The sequence below is a fragment of the Lupinus angustifolius genome, chromosome LG06 (assembly GCF_001865875.1).
Source record: "Lupinus angustifolius cultivar Tanjil chromosome LG06, LupAngTanjil_v1.0, whole genome shotgun sequence".
NCBI lineage: Eukaryota > Viridiplantae > Streptophyta > Magnoliopsida > Fabales > Fabaceae > Lupinus > Lupinus angustifolius.
Genome location: NC_032014.1, coordinates 11,716,913 through 11,736,897, shown reverse-complemented (window position 1 = coordinate 11,736,897; position 19,985 = coordinate 11,716,913). Strand labels below are relative to the sequence as shown.

Here is a 19,985-nt window from a genome sequence, read left to right as displayed (position 1 = left end):
TATCCATTATTTATTTAAATAATGGATAATAATTAAATATAAATGATAAATTATCAAATAATAATATATAAAATTCGCGTACATTTTTTTCATATAAAATGACAACAACACAATGTACTTAAAATAATGAAATAAACCTGAAAAAGTTTTTATGAACCAAATACTCTCAGCTTCTTAAAAAGAAAAAGGAAAAAGAAAAACATAGCCTTGGGCTTGGGCCTGAATCCGTATAGTGGAACTAGCCCATTAGGGTTTGTGGATTTATATCACAGCAACAATCACTTCTCATGTTCATTTGTGTGTGAAGCACCCCGTGAAGGATCTTCTCCATTTCAAAGGTACTCTCTTTCTCTTTCTCGTTTTTATCTTGTATCGATTCAAATCTTCAATGAAACATTGAAAGATTTTATCTACTTTTACATAATAGTAATAATATTGTATTATTGTATAGGTGGTAAGTGAAAATGGTTGACACCAAGAGTAGAAAGGAAGAGGTTGTTACCAGAGAGTACACCATCAACCTCCACAAACGCTTACATGGCTGGTAATCTATTCTTTCATTTCTTCAATTCAGTTACTATGTTGATTTTGTATGATAGGGTTTTGAATCCCATTTATGTGTTTTTGAGATCCACGAGTTGTAATAAAATGTCATTTTGATTTCAATCAAATTTAAAACGTTTGTTTGTGTATACTATGTGTGTAACAATCAAAATATTTTTTTAAAATGTTTTACCCAAATTTAATGGTAATGTAAGAAGAGATTGTTATTTATAACCTTGTTTGAATAATAGTCCTTTTTACTTGGTGTATTCTGGTGTACTTAATATACAATGCTGACATGAGTGGGAGAGTATATTTATTTTCACTTTTGGGTTCTAGTATTTTCCATTTCATGGCTGTATGTTTTTCACTTTAATGGGCTCTAGTGCAAAAGAAGCTTACTGTGAATAAAACATTTTGGCTTTTAAGTAATAAAAGAAGATATTTTTTGTTGGTGCGGTTTTTATGGGGCATTCCATGTGGTTTGGGAGAATGACTCCATGCTGATGTCAAGCATTTCTACTGGAATGTAGTCATTTCGTTACTCGTATTTTTCTCTCTTCAATTATATGCTATGGTTGAAAACCATGTGATGAATATGGAATTACATTTTCTCATGACGGTCATCTGAGATTCACTTTGATGTAATCATCCTATATTTCTGAGTGGTTTGACCTTCTATATTATAGACTCCTTATTTGTTTTTCAGTTTTTTTAAAAATCAACATCACCAATCACTTCGTCAGAAACTATTTTTTCACACTAAAAGTAACAACCAACTATTTTATGGTTGAAAACCATATGATGAATATGGAATTACATTTTCTCATGACGGTCATCTGAGATTCACTTTGATGTAATCATCCAATATTTCTGAGTGGTTTGACCTTCTATCATACCATAAACTCATAATTTGTTATGCAGTTTTTTTCAAAATCATCAGACATATTCATAAGCTATTTTGTTTACACTAAATAGAAAGAAAGCTGCTTTTTGGCAAGTATTTTACAGTACCTTAGTCTACTTGTTTTTTTCATCTATCTGTTATCGTGTGTTTGCTACTTCTTAATATGGTACTATGATAGGCAAGGAGCAACATCTTCTGTCCCAAAGTTTGTCCCACTCCATGTACCACTGGCTCCTCATTGGTCAGAAAAGTTAAACATGAATTAAATATAAATTAGTTTATATTTTCTGACCAATGAGAATGAAATGGTACATGGAGTGGTACACATATCTTGGGACAGAACATGTGCTCCCCTTTACTCGTATATTTTTTTCTTCAATCATCTTTTATGGTTGAAAACCATATGATGAATATGGATTTACATTTTCTCATGACGGTCATCTGAGATTCACTTTGATGTAATCATCCAATATTTCTGAGTGGTTTGACCTTCTATTATACCATAAACTCCTTATTTGTTATTCAATTTTGTTCAGAATCAATAATCACATCATCCTAAGCTATTTTGTTTTCACTAAAAGTAACAGCCACACTATTTTATTGTTCAAAACCATATGATGAATATGGATTTACATTTTCTCATGACGGTCATCTGAGATTCACTATGATGTAATCATCCAATATTTCTGAGTGGTTTGACATACTACTGTTTTACTATTAACTGCTCATCACTTGCTCAGTCTTCCATGGACTATATTTTGCAGTAATATACCTAGTTACTCTTGTTTTTCTGTGGTTTGTATGGTTGAAAACCATGTGATGAACTTGGATTTACATAATCTCATGACGGTCATCTGAGATTCACTATGATGTTATAATCCAATATTTCTGAGTGGTTTGACCTACAACTGATTGACTATTAACTGCTCATCACTTCCTCAGTCTTCGATGGACTATAATTTTGAATTAATGTACTTAGTTACTCTTGTTTTTTCTGTCATTTGTATGGTTGAAAACCATATGATGAACTTGGATTTACATTATCTGATGATGGTCATCTGAGATTCACTATGATGTATTCATCCAATATTTCTCACCCAGTCTTGTTCTAAATCAGCAATCCCATGAAAGGAAGCTATTTATTAAACACTAAAAGCTATCTTTTTAGTCTTCATGTAAGTACGATTTGGTGGCTAATATCTTGTGTTGATTGGTTGTAGAAATCTGCTGTTGCACCCTAATTTTACTGTATTGTTCAGTTGATATTGATGAGCATTATTACCATTACTTTTCCCATTAGTCCACATTTTTACACTTCATTTTTGTTTATTTTGTATGAAATGACATGTTCATTCAAGAAAGTGCACATTTTGATAAATGTGGTTTATCTGGATTAGTTCTTGTTTCTGATGTTAATATTATGCAAAACAGCACATTCAAAAAGAAGGCTCCCAAAGCAATCAAGGAGATAAGGAAGTTTGCCCAGAAAGCCATGGGGACAAATGATGTGAGAGTGGATGTGAAACTGAACAAGTATGTGTGGAGCCAGGGGATCCGAAGTGTCCCTAGGAGGATCCGGGTACGCATTGCACGCAAGAGAAACGATGATGAGGATGCAAAGGAAGAGCTCTACTCCCTTGTTACAGTGGTTGAAATCCCCAAGGATGAGCTCAAAGGTTTGGGGACAAAGGTTATTGATGATGAAGATTGATTTTAAGGTTGTATGTTTGAAACCTTTAGCCATACAAGTAGTTTTCATTCACAATTTAGACTTTTCTAATTGTGTAGGTGGTTTATTATCCTTATGTTATATTTTACCCAAAGTATCTAATTGTTATAGTTTGAGGTTTTTCCATGTATTTTAATGTCTTCAAGACATCGGAATATTTGATTTGATAATATCAATTATTTTAATATCCTTCTGTTTTCTTTGCATTAGGAAGAGAGGCAAATGTCAATGTTTTTTTCATCCACTTTTCCTTATTTTCTTGGGATAATGGGAATGAAAAAAAGTTGACTACAAACCGGATGTCACAAATTTATTGTTGACAAAGAATAGGAGTGGTAATGCGGGTTTATGTTTTTTCCCCTTTCTAGTTTCTACCCTGTGAAGGTGAGCATTTGAAGTTGTAAACCATTTAAAACATCTACACCATTTAAGCATTTCTTTCACAATAAGAAACCTCATACGCATTGTCTCTCTTCTTCCAAAAAATTTAAAATATGAAGGATTAAAAAGCTCAATTCCTAAAGGAGAATACATTTGTTGTCTCATTTTTTACATCATTCTATGTATAATTATTTTTGGTTGGTTGAAAAAAAATATTATTAATTTTAAATTACAATTGTTAAATATTTTTCTACAAAATTATGTTTCTTACATAAAACAGTGTGACAACAAATGTATCCCTTCCTAAAGGAGTCCAAACTATGAAACAAAATAATTCAAACTTAAAAAATGTGAAAAAACATATGAATAACATGCATAAATATTATATTCATACAAAATGAACTTGAAATAACATATTCTGTCTCAGAAATTGTGTTACTCTATATCATCATTTGTGATTTGTTAGGAAAATATATAATTATTAAAATTTTAACAAATAAACTTATGTTTTTATACTTCAAATTATATTTTGAGAAAGATGTATGTCATTTTATATATCATCTACCATTGATATTTAATTATTGTTAATTTTACAAAAAAATTATTCAAATGAATGGTAAAAATAGGGTATATGTGCATAAATTTTTACTATCATACTATATGAATATATATAAGTCCAAAGTGTGAGCAGCAAAAGTTCAACTTAATTGAAATCCCATTCTCCACAAACATATTTTGTTGGAAAACACACTAAACACTTTCATCTTATTGCAAATATTTGTCTATTTTGGATAAAGATGCCACTTCACACGTATCCAACTTCTGACTATAACTTCTACGATTCTACACAACTACTACATATGTGCTAGCTTTATCACCACTAGTGTATTGACAATCACTATCATGTTTATCAACTTATTTTCTTATCATTTATAATGTATAGTTTGTATGTCATAAATGTCAAACATAATATTTTGTGTTAAATAGTTGTAATCTACAGTTAAATTTATTTGATTGATGTAATGTTCTATATTAAAGACCGATAGTCATAATAAGAATAAAAAATAATTAACCAAATAATATGAGCATATATTAGGTAGCGAGAAACATTAGGTTATATATAATTTTTTTTGTAAAAATTAGAAAATAGTAATGGCAAAAAAGGGAGAACCACAAATTACAACATGGTGGATGATTATTTTAGGTTTTCCCTTTATAAGTAGAATAGATATAAATTTTACACTCTTATATCTTACCCTTATTATCAATCAATAATTGGTCAAGAAGGACATCGATTCTCAATTGTTGTCTATTAGTTAGGCAAAATTTGACTAGAAGAAAAAATAGATAATGCTTGTGTAAATATAAATATATAATCTTTTATTTTCTATATGGATGATTTAATTTGTACTCACCAACAATGTTTTCTCTATATAAACAATTTTCATAAAAAAGGCTCAATTCTCGATGAGTTAATTTTCAAATGAACAATGTAAATGTAACCAAAATAAAATATAAAAAAAGAAGATATTGGTAAAATCGAGAATAGTCAATTAACAAAAAATTCCCTGAGAGAAGTTTTTAATTTGACCTAGTGCAAGGGAACTTGATCTATGGTGTGATCGTGAAGGAATCTGAAAAAAATGAAAAAGCTTGCAAGACAATGGCGCAATTCTGAAGATGACAATCTCTCTCTCCCTACTCATGACAACGAACCCTCTCGTCCCCTTGACACTCAAGGTTCCAATTCAATTCCATTTTTAACTTTTTTTTTTTCATTTTACAATTTTTCTAATTAGAATCCAAATTTTCCTACTTTAGGCTAAAGGGACGTTTCTCAACTATTTTGATTTCACCCATATTTGGATTATCACAATTTTTTTTTTGTTGAAAAAAACATTTTGTATGGTAAATTTGAATTGGGTTATGATATAGTTATGAAGATTTAGATTGATATTGATGTACAGAACAAGAAGAGATGGTTCGTTCTTTAGAAAGGAGTCAAGCTCAGCAGAGTCGTTTATGGAGGGTACATAACTAACTACTTATACAAAACTATATACTATATGCTTCCTTTTCCTTTTATGCATTACTTGTTTGATATATATTATATATTTTAGCTCATTTTGGATTATTTTTTCGTCTATAATGTAGACTGTGTTTGCTGCACTATTCTTCTGTTACATCATGTTTCTTTTATACTCCATCTTCCAACAGGCTTCTTCACCTTGGGAACTGGTATGTATGTTTCAACACTGTTAGTTACATTATTATGCATTATTTTGCAAGCAATGTAACCTGTTCCAGCCAGAATCATAGGTATTACACGTGTTAGAACGGGATCGAACGAACAAAACATTTGGGTTTTGTTATGTGTTTGGTACATTTTATAAATGAAGCAAAATATGACATTGGGGTTAAAAAGTAAATCGGGACATGTTGGTTCCACTAAAATGGTCGGAATATTAACTTTATTAAGGAGGTTTCCCCTTGTAGCTAATGGTCTCTCAAGGTTGCATTTGATTAAATGTTAGAGCTAAGAATGTTAAGTGTTTTTGCTTGAGATGATTGCTTGTGACTGTTCTGAGTCTTGTTGAATATCTAATATTTTGTGCAATTCTTTTATTTTATTATCAGAATGTGACACTGAAGGGATTTGTTAGGTAATTTAATTTCTGTTGTAAGAAAAACATCTTCCCATGATAAATAGTAATTACAATGTATGCTTGAAGAAAATAGTTGTTTGGCTGTGCTTCTATTAACCTACTCAGCTAGAAGACAACTGGATTATGTAAAGATTCGGGCTTATGTGGTGCGGCTGTGTTATTACTTATTAGTATTACTCTTCTTTTTCAAATTTGTAAAATTGAAATGACTCCAGCTAGTAATGTTTTTATCATGGGATGTCATGATTGTTTCTTTAACTGAGTATGCTGTGTGCCTTTCTATGTTATTTGATAAACAGCGATATTATGCTTACTTCATGGAGGAGATCCACTCATGGATGATTATATCTGCAGGTTCACTTCTGTTCTTGTCTGGAATCATATACGTACATTTCAACATTCTATTTTATTTCATGAGTTCTTTCCTTGATCCTTATTGTACTTCTCCCTTCATATTCATTTCTCACCCTGTGTCTTCCATATCCGTTTGTACTAATTTGCCATTGTGTGGAGATACATGCTATGCTATTCACTTATCAAACTATGATGACTCCCTTTGTAAACTTAGCTAATTGAATAACTTGTACAGACTGGGTGGCTGTTTTAGCGTGCTCATTCGCCATCATAGGATTGCTTCGTGAGTCAATGCATCGCAGGAGATGGATGCACTACTCATTGTATGCTGGCATCGTTGTGGCAATTTTCTGGTTATACTATATGTTGAGGTAAAGTTCTTAGATAAGCACCAACCGATGCATTTTATTCCATATAGGATTCAGTATATAAAGTTATAAACTCAATTTGGACATTCTAGTTTTGGCTACAAGAATCAAGAAACTCTTTCATTGGTCCCCGAATATAGCAGAGAAGGGACACAAGAAGCCTGAAAGCTACAAATTTATACACACACACATGTACACATTCTATACTTGTAATAGTAGGATGAAGACTAAAAATAATGTTTGCCATTCTGTAATGCTCCCGCACTCCGTTTAGTTATGTTTTCTTCTGCTTATGCTGTTCAAACTTTCTACTACTTCAGGTGCTTAACATCTTATGTATAATATATTTTTAGCAGATTGTCAAAGTTCCGTTGGGATGTTATCTGGTTGCCATTTGGTCCTCTTAGGTAAGCTATGATCTCCATAAGTTGGTGTTTGTTTTGTTGGCATTAACTAAATTAGTGCAAAAATTGGTTACTATGCTGCAGTGCGGCTGCAATCTGCCTCTATGTGGATCATCTGCTAAACGAGTCATCGGAAGACGTAAGAAAGCTTCGCGGGTACATGTATGCCTACAAAGCAAGCTAGAATTCATGTTCTGCTGGTGATGGAGGAATGAACATGAGAACCAATTTGGAGCAGAATGACCACATAAACTATAGTATTTTCCATAAAGCTTAGTAATAATGACAGATACACATAAGGATTGGAGAATTATATAATGTGGTTATTTAGTCTTTGTAATTAATTCTACATGATAGCGAAAAATCTTAGTCCCCATTCTTTTTACTAGACTAGTCATGCTTCTATTCTATCTACTTTTTCTCCAATTGAGACTTGAGGATTAGCCTTTCTTTTTCCATCATCATCTCTGTCTCTAATGTTAAAGGTATATAGAGTACTCATAATGTAATTTCATAATTGCAATGTGAACACATTTACAAAGGTAAAAACTGTTTCTAACCAGTGATTCTGTGAAAGTGATATAGAGAATTCCTCCCTTTCTTGGACACTTGGAATTCAAAGATCAAAATTTATGAAGTTTTTAAGCAGTTAATCAAGTGCCGAGGCTGCTTGCAAATAAACGACCTTTGCCAAACTCAAAAAATTAGCTGAGAGTCTCGTGCATTGGACTACTATTTTTTAACCTTTGATAAAGCACAAAATTTGTTGCCTTGTAAGATGGATGCCCCTTCAGGCTTCTTGGGTTTTTAGATGCAATGGGAAAGACTGATTGGCAAATTATATTAGATATGAACTTTGCAAATGAAAATTTATTTTTACCTAAATGTGGAAATCAATGGATGCCCTTCCAGGCTTCTCTGTTTTGATTAAATTTAATTTTTTGTTATGTGTTCACTTTATTATTAGTTTTTTGGTATTACTAAGAATATTTCATTGTATTTTGGATAATGAATTAATCTCTTTTGTGATGCATGACTAATTACGATACATGTTATGGGCTTCAAGCAAGTGCATTAAATTAAAAAGCAATTCACTTCTTGGACTTATGCCTCACTTCACTATGTGTAATTCAATTCTCTATGGACTAACAATTTAACATTTTCTTTGCCCAAATTTTAACTTCCTGCTTGCCATTAGTGGGGTTATTGGAATAATACAACCGTTAGATCAAAATTTTATCGCATTTTATTTTATCACACTCTCATTTTTAAGCATAACCTTTTAGTGGTTGAATTGTATAATTAGCAATTGCAATTTATATGGATTGAACCATTAACCATTGTATAATCGTGGCCATTTTTTGTGAGAGACTATGGCCAATAACTTATCTTGATAGCCATTCATGTGGCTCTTAAAGAATTCAATGGAAAAAAAATGGAGGTAGGCATAAAGAGATGTATCAATAACTTTTATTTAGTTTCTTAGTTAAATTTTGGAAGAAAAATAATAAAAATAAAGATTATAGAACTATCCCATAAGTGTAATTCTACAACTTTTGATTATACTTTAAAATTTAACTCGTGTTTATGCTTTACCCTTACGAACCTTAATAAGAGAACTTTATCTAAATCAAGACAAAATGGAATAATAAGTAAATGTTTGATATATATTGTTTTTTTTGGCTTTATAAGCCTTTTTTTTTTATAAATTAAACTTATTTATATAACAAACTTAAACTATATAAATTAAAAAACAAGAATCAAATTTCACTTATTTATTTTGATAGATTAATTTTCCACTTTATAATTATAGATAAATATAGTCCTAATAAAATACAATTATAACGTTATTTTCCTTTATTTGCTCAACTTCCTATCTCCTACCAACTAATTTCCAATCCATTACCGATTACGTGTTGTTTCGAACATCTCTCACTTTCTTCTCTTCCATCTCAAAATCCCCTTCATCTCTCTCCAAACCCTAATTTCTCTGGGTTTGTTTATCTTCACCTCTCTCTTTTCTTCTACGAATCATCGTCATTCTTTTATACCTATTTCCAATCTTCGATTTTGATCCACCCCTTTGCTTTTCCAGGTAGATCGCTTCCCGAATTCGTTTCTCAATTCCCCTTTTCCACGCACAAAGGTGTTCGCTGTTTCAACCTAATCTCTATCTAATCAGTCATGTTTACTCGGATTTTCGGTAAACCTGCTAAACAAGAAACCAATGCTCTCGCCACTTTGGGCAAGTTAAATGAGGTATTCCGATTTTGATTTTCCGTACATATCGATTATTCGCCTTTACCTAATTTGGAGTTTGCGGATTGTGCATATTTGATAATTAGAGCTTTCGTGTATTCAAATTACACGTTGATTATTATGTAATTCGAAGTATAATTCTATTTTTTTCTCCAATTGATAAGCAACAATGTTGGGTTGGAAACTTTGGTGAAAGTTACGCTTGAACAACGATAAATGAAGTTCCGTGTTGTTGTGGATGTTGAATATCAATTGTTTCGTATCTCAATTGAGCTTTTAGTTTCTTCTTACTTGTAATTTGTTTTACAAGATTATGCCTGATACAAGATTACCCCTTTAGTGGAACTAAAATGTCCTACCTTTTTTAGTTTCATGTTATATTCTAATCTGTTTATAAAATTCACCAATCATAAAATAGATTATGTACCCTCTTTTTCATTCTGTTCTAACATGTCTCGGTAATGGCAACCATGTGAAGTAAATATACTTCAATATCCCTCACGTATCTGTATTCGATACCGATACTTCATCCATACATATCCATAGAGTATTGATTTTTTTTATAAATAAATTATAAATCCAATATTGTCCCATACTCTTAAAATGTTTTTCCAATACATCCCAGACACCCAAACTACCATACAAGAGCATTTTAAGCGGGAGAAAAGGAGATAAAAGCATAACACACAATCACAGTCAATTAAGTAGAAGAGAGAGACATAACATTGGACTTGTAGTGAGAAAATAAAAGACAGCATGTGTATTGCATAGAGAAAGAAGAGGAAATGCATTTGCATAATGTTGATCATGGAATAAGCGAGATGAATACTATTCCTATTTGTGGGCAGTATACCGTGATTTCTTATGAAAATATGATTTTCATTTTGTATTTAGTGATTTCCAAGAAATATATTTTTTATTTGGAATTCCATAACAACAATTATACGTTTATTATGTTTTATGAAGTTTATGTGCATATTTTATATGCGTATCCCAAAAGTATTGTATCCTGCATTTTGAAGAATATGTGTATTGAAATATGGGATACATATTGTATCCCAACTCGTATCAGTATTAGTGCTTCATAGATGGTTTATGTTTCTCTTCTCTTTGTAAATGTTATGTCCGGTTAGTCTCTCAGAAAATGCTTGATCATGGCTAGGCTCATAAAATATAGTCTCATCACTATCAGAATATTCTTACTTTTTTCCTAAGGCACGGCCTCAGTAGCTGAGTGGTGGTTTTATTATCTAATTTTTCCTTATGTAAGTCCTGTGTTTTAGTTTTCTATCTTAAATTTTTTTAATATAGTTTTCTAACATTGTTTGATTATGTAACACTCAACATATATTGATTAATTCAAACAATAGTTTATAGCTCGAAGGAAAACTTCTCTCATTTTGAATGTTTTGTTCCTTGGATCATGTAGACACTTGAAATGCTAGAGAAAAAGGAGAATGTGCTCCTTAAAAAGGCCGCAGCAGAAGTTGAAAAAGCTAAAGAATTCACTAGGGCAAAGAATAAAAGAGGTATGTAGCAAACTCATGCATGCTTGCTCTAGAGAATATCATTGGGATATGCAATGGCTCTTCACTCATTGCTTTCATTTTTATTCGTGTTACTGGGTATTATGAAGAGATGTGATTTGGTCAAAATTTCAGTTCTGTTTTTTAGGAATTGTTTTATCAAGAATAACGTATCATGCTTGTCAATATGACTTGGGCTCCATTTGGTGTGGTGCAATGGTGTTGGTGGGCGTAGGATTGAGCCAAAAGTTTTCCAGCTATTCTGGGATATAAAAGGCCATTCCATCTGATGAGAAAGTTGCCATTACTTCCGAAATTGATTGGGACTGCCTTCAGAGGGAATGGCCATTCTATTCCATCAACATTGATTGTGACTACCTTTTCACTCTGTATTTTCTTGAAATAACAATTTCTCTTACCTATGTTCCCACCACCATCGTAACCCTACCACTGTTGTTGGACAATTCAATTTCATTATATTCATTTAATTAATTTGGTTTTCCAAGGGAATATAACACTCATTTTATTCTTGATCGTACAAAACATGTTAAAGGGAATGATTATTCCATTCCTTTGTACTAAAAGCATTCCTGTGAACGAAATTGGACCTGGGTATAGCAATGCTCTCATGTGTATGATTAAATACAAATGGTCATAGACTGCAATTCTTTCATTATATTCTGTATTGATTTTTTGTTAAGAATCTGCAGTATTTGGACACCCTAAGCTCAAATTCTAGTTTGAAGTAACTTCACACCTATTTTAGTCATGTGAAACAAGAATGTTGATTAAAATATGAAATTTCATATTGTATAACACTTTCCCTGGTAAATTTCTGCTTCATGCAGCGGCAATACAATGCTTGAAGAGGAAGAAGTTATATGAACAGCAAGTAGAACAGCTTGGAAATTTCCAGTTGCGTATTCATGACCAGGTATGAGTGCAAAATTTGAATTTGTTAGTTAAGACAATGGTTCAGTTTCCTGAGCTTAATTTACATCTTAATATCTTATGCTGGTTGTTTGTGTTGCAGATGATAATGTTGGAAGGTGCCAAGGCAACCACAGAAACAGTTGATGCTTTGAGAACTGGAGCTGCTGCTATGAAGGCTATGCAAAAAGCAACGTAAATATCTCTATTTATGCTATAAGATATTTATTGATTCCACTCTTAATATGTTCTTCATGTCAGTTGTTTTGCTTGTTCTAAAACATGAAAAGTTTACTATTTGTGATGTGGAAAATTACCTCATGCACATGATTGGTATTGTTTCATGCTCTTGCTCATCTTACTTAATGGGCTGCTGATTATGAGTTTATGACAATGTTGAGTTGCAATATTTCAGGAATATTGATGATGTTGACAAGACCATGGATGAGATCAACGAGCAGACTGAGAACATGAAACAAATTCAAGAAGCTTTGTCTGCTCCAATTGGTGCAGCGGCTGATTTTGATGAGGTAATCTTAAAAAAAAATCTTTTGGGTTCTATGCGATCAAGATTTTTATATCTGTTGATTGACTTATAATTTTATTGAGAATTGATATATTTATTATTATATACATCTGGGGCATCTTTCTCAATTGTTTGCCTTTTCAGGATGAACTGGAAGCAGAACTTGAAGAACTAGAGGGTGCTGAGTTGGAAGAACAGCTTCTTCAGCCCGCGACTATAGCTCCAGCAGCTCAGGTGCATGTTCCGTCTGGGCGCCAACCAACTAGACCTATTCCTGCAAAGCTCACTCCTGAGGAAGATGAATTGGCAGCCTTACAGGCTGAGATGGCACTTTAAACAGGTCCTTTTCTCAGCTGTGACCCTGTTCATTTATGCTATATCTTTGAATTAATCTGTTTTAGTTTGATTAGTATTGAATTGTTTGTTTATGAACTGGCTTCATGTCTGGTATATACCTTTGCCTGCTTGGGTTCACTTGTATAACTATATGAAATAAACTGCCTGAGATTGCTTGTTAGCAGATATTATGCCAAACTTAATGCATTTCTTATTGATTGTGGTGCTGGCTATGTTTAGGCCAGACTTTTGCAGGCATTGATGTAGCGATGACAAGTGGACTCTATATAGGGATTGTAACCATTGACATGGAGAATTCTTCGCTTTCACACTTGTTTATCTGTATAAAAAAATTGAACAGACCAGAGGATGTATATAACGGTGACAAAAAATTGAACAGCTCTTCAAATAGTGTGCTTTCCTCTGGGCTAAGTTTGTCAGCATTTTCCATGTATTCTTTTTCAGAAAAGTACCATGGATGGTTATTTGCGCTTTGTTTTGAGTATGGATTGAATGCACATAATTATTTGTTTTAAAAATATAGAATGTGAAACTTTGAACATAATCACTCGGATGGATGGTTTAACATTTTGACTTTTGAATGTCTATAAAATGGGATTGATAATTTGAAAAGTTTCATCACCCATTTAGCAATTACTATTGTGTAGCTATGATCAATCTCAAAGGCAATTTGTATATATTGGTGGTGCTATCTGTGGGTTTCATGTTTAATGTTTTGGATACTGGGTCTTCTCAGTACCAGAAATGCACTTGGTATAGATTGTGAAATGTGATTCGGGACAGTATGTCTTTATTGGTCCATGTCTGCTGTCCTTCGTCTGTGCACATATGTTGTCTCACACTTAGTCTCACTCCATATCTTGACCTAACGATTGGTTAAAAAATTACTTAAAAATTAAATATCATCTTAAATATATTTTTTCAACCAATCACAAGTTTATGACACATGGTGTGACACTAAGTGTGGAACAACATATGTACTCTCCTCCTTTGTGTCACTCCATGTGCTAGAGGTAATGATACATGGGGTGATACAAAATGTGGGATAACATATGTGCTCATTCTTATTCTATTCTATATTTTGTCATTCTTATTTTTTTGCCTTCTATTATTAAATAATAACAATTCCTTGTTCTTATCAAATGAAAAGTGATGAGAGATTGATATTATAAGAAAAATGTAGATTGTGTGAGACTCAAATAAGAATAAAAATGATATTTGTTATTATGAGGAAAAAAATATATTCTTATTTCATGAGAAGTTGTAATAAATTATAAAATAATATATGAGATCCAAATAAGAATGAAAATTTTATTTGTTATATGAGATGCTCTAACTAGCCATACATCACTTCCACCATTTGTTCAGCCATTTGCCGTCACTACTGCCACCATCTCCATTTGGTTGCTGCCATTACAGTTACCACCATTACCACATTATTGTTTCCACTGCCACTGCAGACTTGGACAATTTAAACCCATCTCACCAACAATTTAAACCACACCTCACTACAACTACCACCACCTTGTCATAGCCCCGGTGATCCATCTTCTGGAATTGAGATTGAATTAACTAAAATTGTTGATTATAAAGATAACATTTTTTTACTCCATTTGATCACATAAAACAAAAGAAAAAACAATCAAGGGAAACTAGTATAAGAGGAGTTTACGTTAATCTTCAGAAAAGAACTTTAGTGTTGTCCACGTCAAACATTGATTTGAAGTTACGATAATGAAGGATAAGGAAACTAGAATTTTTAAGACCTTGACTTAAGGAGGCCTTATTATACATTATGTTTCTCTTTTTGGTCGTTGTTCAACTTAAAAGAAATCTTCTCAACTTTATATAAATAATCATGGTTCCAAGACTATGTTTATTGTGTTCCTTTTGTATTAAACATTATATATGATACTAAATTAGTATACTTATGCATTTAGATCTCGATCTCTGTAGCTACAAGATTATTTGTTTGACTTCATGCATCTAATTACTAATCAAATTGATTAGTTAATCAATGTTTCCACTATTATGTTAGAATATTGTCTGCCTTTGGAAAACACTAAATTTTGACCATTGAAATTTGTTACATGTTGACTACAAGCAGAACACTACAAAACAGACCATTTACTTTCAAAACCATGCTTCTACATCACTTCTATATATTAGAGGGGTTGTTTGAATGAACAATTTAATTAAAAGTTTCTTCAATATGCTATTTTGAAATAAGTTAAAAAAGTAGAAAATTCAAAAATCATTTTCATATGTTATTCTCATAAAACACAAATAAGCTCTAATAAACACCCAAATTATGATGTTAAATGCATTCAAAATATTATGGAAATTTATGCCATGGGATCTAAAATAAAATTGATTAGAATCTCTCAAAACTATTTGAAGAAAATATCTTCATTTAATATGGATTTGTTTATAACATGATTATTTTTAGAGATATAGGAGGTAGAGGATGCAATCACCCAACTATACATGAACAGGGATGAACTTATGTTCAAGAATAACTAGAAGCCTGAAAATGATTAAAGTGAATGAAAGCTAACTTTTGCTATTACATTAATTAAGCTTATGTGAAAGAAACCACGTTCTTCTTTTTCACCATATTATAATGTGATAGTGGTGACTGAGCAAGATAATCACTGTCAAGTACATAGTTGTTGCTGTCAGATGGGGGACCCATTTTTTTTTCTTGGCTTGGAAATTGTCCAAGAGCCAATGCAACTTTCATGACCAGTACTTTTGATTGTTTTTTGGGTCCCCACACTGTTATAAGATAAAGAAGAAGAAAAATATACTTAAATTGGCTAATAACTAAGACACACTATTTGGTCCTAAAACATTACATGTTGTACAACCTCAAATGTCGATTAAATTTCACATTTTTATGACCACTTTTTTTGGTATAACCTAGGGATGAGATGTCTCATCTTATGGATAAAGAATTGATGGCTAGGATGAAGAGTAAGTTTAAAAACTTTACTCTTGTAGTAAGTGGATCTTTCCCCATAAGAGTGGGGATCCATTTAATTCAAGAGTAAGTTTAAAAAACTTACTTCCCATCCTAGCCATTAATTCTATGGACATCTAATGGTTTAGATCTACTCACTAATTCCAATCATTAGATTTTCATAAAATTGATGGCTAAGATGAAAAGTAAGTTTAAAAACCTTACTCTTGGAGTAAGTAAATCCCTCCCCTTCCAATAAATATCATTATAAGGAATCAAACCATTGATTTTTTTTTGTATACATAAGGTCTTAGTGAAGTAGTTTATTGGTATTTATTCTAAAATTTTAGCAATTTTGGTATTTATTCTAAAACAAACTGTATGTGACACAAAAAAACATTTCCTCTAATGGGTAAAAAGACAATAGTACTCTCCACCCAAATATAGTCTCATTGATCCCAATATCATAAACTTTGAACTTAGTGTAAGAAGCTCACATAATTCCATATACACCAACTACTATAATCAAATTCAAACCACAATCCATAGTTAGACAATTAATAATTACTAGCTAGTACTAATTAATAGCTATATTATATTCCATCCTTATGACTTTATTTTCCTATTCTATAATCATTTTGCTGAGACTTGTGAAGCTTTGTATGAGTAGAGAAAGCCTTGGTTATATTAGCTAGATGATGAGGCAATTTGGTTGGTTTTGTCTTGAGAAACAAACCCATTGTTATGCAAGAAATCTTCATACACAAAATCAAGCAACATGGCAGCATCTCCATCTTCATACCCAAGCCATTGTGTATTATTATCCTTCTCTTCCTTACAAAATGGTATAATTCCATTTCCACAATTGTTACTCATGCTGGTTTCAAAACCTGAAACATCCAATTCCAAAGGCATTGATAAGGAAACTGGAAATGGTGTTTGGTCCAAACCCAAAACATAGGGGTCATAACAAGGTGAGTTCTTATGATCAAATAAAAAGGCTTCAACTTGAGGATGAGGAGTGAAAGTTGAGAACTGTTGACTATTAATGTTGTTGATCATGTGACCAGTGTTGTTAGTGGCAATATTGGTGTTTTCTGCCAAAAACTTTTTCTTTAACTTTGTATTCCAATGGTTTTTCACATCATTGTCTGTTCTCCCATGTAGTTGGGCTGCTATTAGGGACCACCTAGCATCAAAATTCATAGCACACACTCAATCATAATGGCACAAGGAATTGATTAAAGTAAAACAAAATATTTAAATACTCTAACTTCATGATATGTATACACAAGGAGGAAAATGATTTTTGTACATCAACAATAGGTAAAACATACTATGTTACTTAATTTCTGTATTGTATTTTTGAATAAGTGTATACAAAGAATATCAAAATCAGGCGACAAATAAGAATACGTTTGCGAATTGAGTTTTGGGGGAGAATGAAAGAAAAAAAGAAAATTAATGTTGATGTATATCAAAGTTGTATATATGTAAATAGATGCACAAAATGGAATGAACTTGCCTGCTTCCAATGGTAGCATAAAGGGTGCATATAACTCTATCTTCCTCATCAGTGAAACCTCCATGCTTGATATGTGGCCTAAGATAGTTCAGCCACCTAAGACGACAACTCTTCCCACAACGTTTAAGGCCTAAAAGGGACACACAAAATATTGAACATAACAAAAGCTAAGGCTTCAAATTAAAGGGTCATATCATCTTTCATTTGTGTGAACTTGTAAAATAATAGTTTCTTTTAATAATTCAAATTTACTTACCCAAACAAGTATAGATTATAAAAGAAGCTTAACATCCAAATATTTCCAAAATGTAACAAACATAAGCTCAACTAAATGAGTGATTCAAAGAAGAAGTTAGTTTTTCCAAACAAAATATTGGAGGGGAAGAGAGAATAAACCTGCTTTTTGTGGGAGGGTTATCCAATTACCACCAGTGCCATGATTCTTAAGGTAGTTTTTTAGGGTTGCATCTTCATCAGGAGACCATGGCCCTCTTTTCACATTAGCTTTGTCACAACATGGAGCTCTTCCCATTGCAAACTATTTGGCACACTGAACTGAACACCAACAACAACAAAGCAGAAAGAGACAGTGAATGTGAAAATGAGCACAGAATAATAAGAATATATATAGTTAAAAAAGATACACTAATATGTATTGAAAGTGAAACTTGGAACGTTTGGAAAACTTGACTTAGTCTTGTTGACAGTGACAGTGATTTGGCTCTCTTTACTTTGTTTCCTTTCCTTTCTGGTAATGTTTTACCTGTTCTGTCCTATTTTTTAACCTACTTAGCTGGTTATTCTTATGAAACAAGGCAAAGACTCAAAAGAGAATCAGTCAAAATGAAATCAAAAGTACTGATATTTTATTCCCTTCTATCTTCCTGCAAATATCAGCTAGACCCATGCATGGAAATTAAGATATCAACATTCAAATAAACACAATATCATAATGTTGCATCTTCCTTCATAGCTTGGTATGTTAGTTTCTTTCTGCATCAGTTTGGTTCAATATCATGAATACTAAATCATTTGTTTAACATGTATTTTGAGCCAATGCAAATGCATATGGTGTGAATTATTTATCTTTGACACAAACATAGCAATCTATTACTTCTTTTCGGTACACAAAAATAGCAATCTGTTACTACCAGCTCACTAATATATTTGAACTCTGAAAATATCAAAGTACTAATTATTTAATGCATTTTAATAACCTGGAGAATAAAGATGACACTGTTTTTCAATATCATCTTTTTATAATCATTCATTATTTATGAAGTATAAAAAGGGTGTCAGAAAAAGTGTAAAATAAACATTTTTTTCTTTGAGAAAATTAGTTTTGAAGATTTTACTTTTACTTCACCCAAGAAAAGGTTTATTTTGTAGTGTCCTAACCTTGTGTAGAATGATCTACTCCTGACTTAAATCACAAAGGTTGATTAATGAAATGCGTATAATCTGAACCATGTCCATTCTAACCATTATGCTAAACAAAAGAATAAGAGATGGTAGAAAATTATCAAAACTTTGTTTAAAACTTTGCACAAAAAAATAAAACTTTTTTATAACTAAATATTATGTTAGAAGTTAGCTATTATATTATACGTGCATTATTATGAGAAAGGATAAGCTCTAGGTTTGTTCTTTCATGCAATTTTATTCTGAACTTTATTCCGACTACTTTGAATAAAATTGTGAAGATCTTATTAAGCTTTTTTTTCATTCATAACACTCGATCGTAAGACTTTGTTTAAAAATAATAAAACCAAATTTCATTAGGATCATTAATTCCTTTATTTATATACGGAAAAAATTTCACCCATAAATACTACCACTCCTATATACAATATATTAGTTCCAACTTTATATATAATTAATTATCCAGTCTCACTCATATAAATAATATTTAATCTAATATAAAATAAGGATGCAAAAAATATGTTTCTACTTCTGTTTCATCTTTGTAGCTACGAGCATTGTATTGATATAAAGGACATTCTCCACAAATAATTAAAAAATCAAAGAAAATTTAATATATAATGACATATTTATCATTCTAAATATAATAAAATAACATCTTTGTCATTTAAAATACAAATAATTATAGTATTTGTTTCTCTGGAGAGATAATTCCTGGCAAATACTGACACGGAAATGTGGTTGTTTACTTTTACTACCACTCTGTACAAAGTTGAATACTGACTATGAGCACACCCCATTTTGGACTCACTTTCTCTCTAGCCTTTCACTTTTTAAAAAGAGTAAACAGGGTTGCCCAAAAAATTTGCTTCTCTTATCCCTAACATAATTAAATAATTTATTCATGAAACAATTTGATTTACATAAAAGAGGTTTTGTTACAAATACAAAATAATGCTCTTCTTAAAAGAGATTTTGAGAGAGCAAATTATTCTACAACTTTTTTAGTAACTATTTGGTGATGTTTACTTAGGGAGGGAATGTGAGGTTCCACTTGTGTTTGATAAAAAAGGAGAATATCAAATATGATTGTTGGGCAAAAATTAAGCATTGAAAAACCAGATTG

At 31.8% G+C, this 19,985-nt stretch overlaps 4 protein-coding genes and 1 long non-coding RNA gene across 10 annotated transcripts; 3 read left to right on the top strand and 2 right to left on the bottom strand.

Moving 5' to 3' along the window:
* Positions 227–3,378, top strand: LOC109349853 (60S ribosomal protein L31-like). Of its 2 annotated transcripts, XM_019590879.1 has the most exons (4): positions 227–338; positions 452–544; positions 2,882–3,161; positions 3,203–3,378. In XM_019590879.1, the coding sequence occupies exons 2-3, from the start codon at positions 465–467 to the stop codon at positions 3,159–3,161; spliced, it is 360 nt and encodes a 119-aa protein (XP_019446424.1). In that variant the 5' UTR covers positions 227–338; positions 452–464; the 3' UTR covers positions 3,203–3,378. The 2 variants fall into 2 exon arrangements, with proteins under 2 accessions (XP_019446424.1, XP_019446423.1); XM_019590878.1 differs by having other exon boundaries at positions 2,882–3,378.
* Positions 2,242–2,887, bottom strand: LOC109349854. The gene is made up of 2 exons (XR_002108045.1): positions 2,634–2,887; positions 2,242–2,585 (listed from the first exon to the last, which is right to left on the bottom strand). It is a non-coding gene; the product is annotated as an uncharacterized LOC109349854 (long non-coding RNA).
* On the top strand, positions 5,079–7,915 carry LOC109349852. Of its 4 annotated transcripts, none has more exons than XM_019590874.1 (7): positions 5,082–5,300; positions 5,528–5,589; positions 5,715–5,798; positions 6,526–6,580; positions 6,816–6,951; positions 7,305–7,355; positions 7,437–7,909. In XM_019590874.1, the coding sequence occupies exons 1-7, from the start codon at positions 5,204–5,206 to the stop codon at positions 7,534–7,536; spliced, it is 585 nt and encodes a 194-aa protein (XP_019446419.1). In that variant the 5' UTR covers positions 5,082–5,203; the 3' UTR covers positions 7,537–7,909. The 4 variants fall into 4 exon arrangements, with proteins under 4 accessions (XP_019446420.1, XP_019446421.1, XP_019446419.1 ...); XM_019590877.1 differs by having other exon boundaries at positions 5,194–5,300; positions 5,514–5,589; positions 7,437–7,915; XM_019590875.1 differs by lacking the exon at positions 7,305–7,355 and having other exon boundaries at positions 5,079–5,300; positions 7,437–7,913.
* Positions 9,219–13,494, top strand: LOC109349851 (vacuolar protein sorting-associated protein 32 homolog 2-like). 2 transcript variants are annotated; one of them, XM_019590872.1, is made up of 8 exons: positions 9,219–9,346; positions 9,448–9,611; positions 11,041–11,140; positions 11,986–12,071; positions 12,171–12,262; positions 12,483–12,597; positions 12,738–12,933; positions 13,170–13,494. In XM_019590872.1, exons 2-7 carry the CDS (start codon positions 9,537–9,539, stop codon positions 12,927–12,929), a joined length of 660 nt encoding a protein of 219 aa, XP_019446417.1. In that variant the 5' UTR covers positions 9,219–9,346; positions 9,448–9,536; the 3' UTR covers positions 12,930–12,933; positions 13,170–13,494. The 2 variants fall into 2 exon arrangements, with proteins under 2 accessions (XP_019446417.1, XP_019446418.1); XM_019590873.1 differs by having other exon boundaries at positions 13,175–13,431.
* LOC109349850 (transcription factor MYB36-like) lies at positions 16,380–18,220 on the bottom strand. Its single transcript, XM_019590870.1, has 3 exons — positions 17,834–18,220; positions 17,438–17,567; positions 16,380–17,101 (listed from the first exon to the last, which is right to left on the bottom strand). Exons 1-3 carry the CDS (start codon positions 17,967–17,969, stop codon positions 16,600–16,602), a joined length of 768 nt encoding a protein of 255 aa, XP_019446415.1. The 5' UTR covers positions 17,970–18,220; the 3' UTR covers positions 16,380–16,599.

Bases quoted from the DNA above. Each gene is read 5' to 3' on its own strand.
- LOC109349853 (XM_019590879.1), top strand. From the start codon at position 465: ATGGTTGACACCAAGAGTAGAAAGGAAGAGGTTGTTACCAGAGAGTAC. The intron at 545-2,881 runs GTAATCTATTCT...TATGCAAAACAG, and splicing joins CACAAACGCTTACATGGCTG to CACATTCAAAAAGAAGGCTC.
- LOC109349852 (XM_019590874.1), top strand. From the start codon at position 5,204: ATGAAAAAGCTTGCAAGACAATGGCGCAATTCTGAAGATGACAATCTC. The intron at 6,952-7,304 runs GTAAAGTTCTTA...TATTTTTAGCAG, and splicing joins TGGTTATACTATATGTTGAG to ATTGTCAAAGTTCCGTTGGG. The intron at 7,356-7,436 runs GTAAGCTATGAT...ACTATGCTGCAG, and splicing joins TTGCCATTTGGTCCTCTTAG to TGCGGCTGCAATCTGCCTCT.
- LOC109349851 (XM_019590872.1), top strand. From the start codon at position 9,537: ATGTTTACTCGGATTTTCGGTAAACCTGCTAAACAAGAAACCAATGCT. The intron at 11,141-11,985 runs GTATGTAGCAAA...TGCTTCATGCAG, and splicing joins TAGGGCAAAGAATAAAAGAG to CGGCAATACAATGCTTGAAG. The intron at 12,263-12,482 runs GTAAATATCTCT...GCAATATTTCAG, and splicing joins AAGGCTATGCAAAAAGCAAC to GAATATTGATGATGTTGACA.
- LOC109349850 (XM_019590870.1), bottom strand. From the start codon at position 17,969: ATGGGAAGAGCTCCATGTTGTGACAAAGCTAATGTGAAAAGAGGGCCA. The intron at 17,568-17,833 runs GTTTATTCTCTC...TGTCCCTTTTAG, and splicing joins AACCCTCCCACAAAAAGCAG to GCCTTAAACGTTGTGGGAAG. The intron at 17,102-17,437 runs GCAAGTTCATTC...TTTTGATGCTAG, and splicing joins TATGCTACCATTGGAAGCAG to GTGGTCCCTAATAGCAGCCC.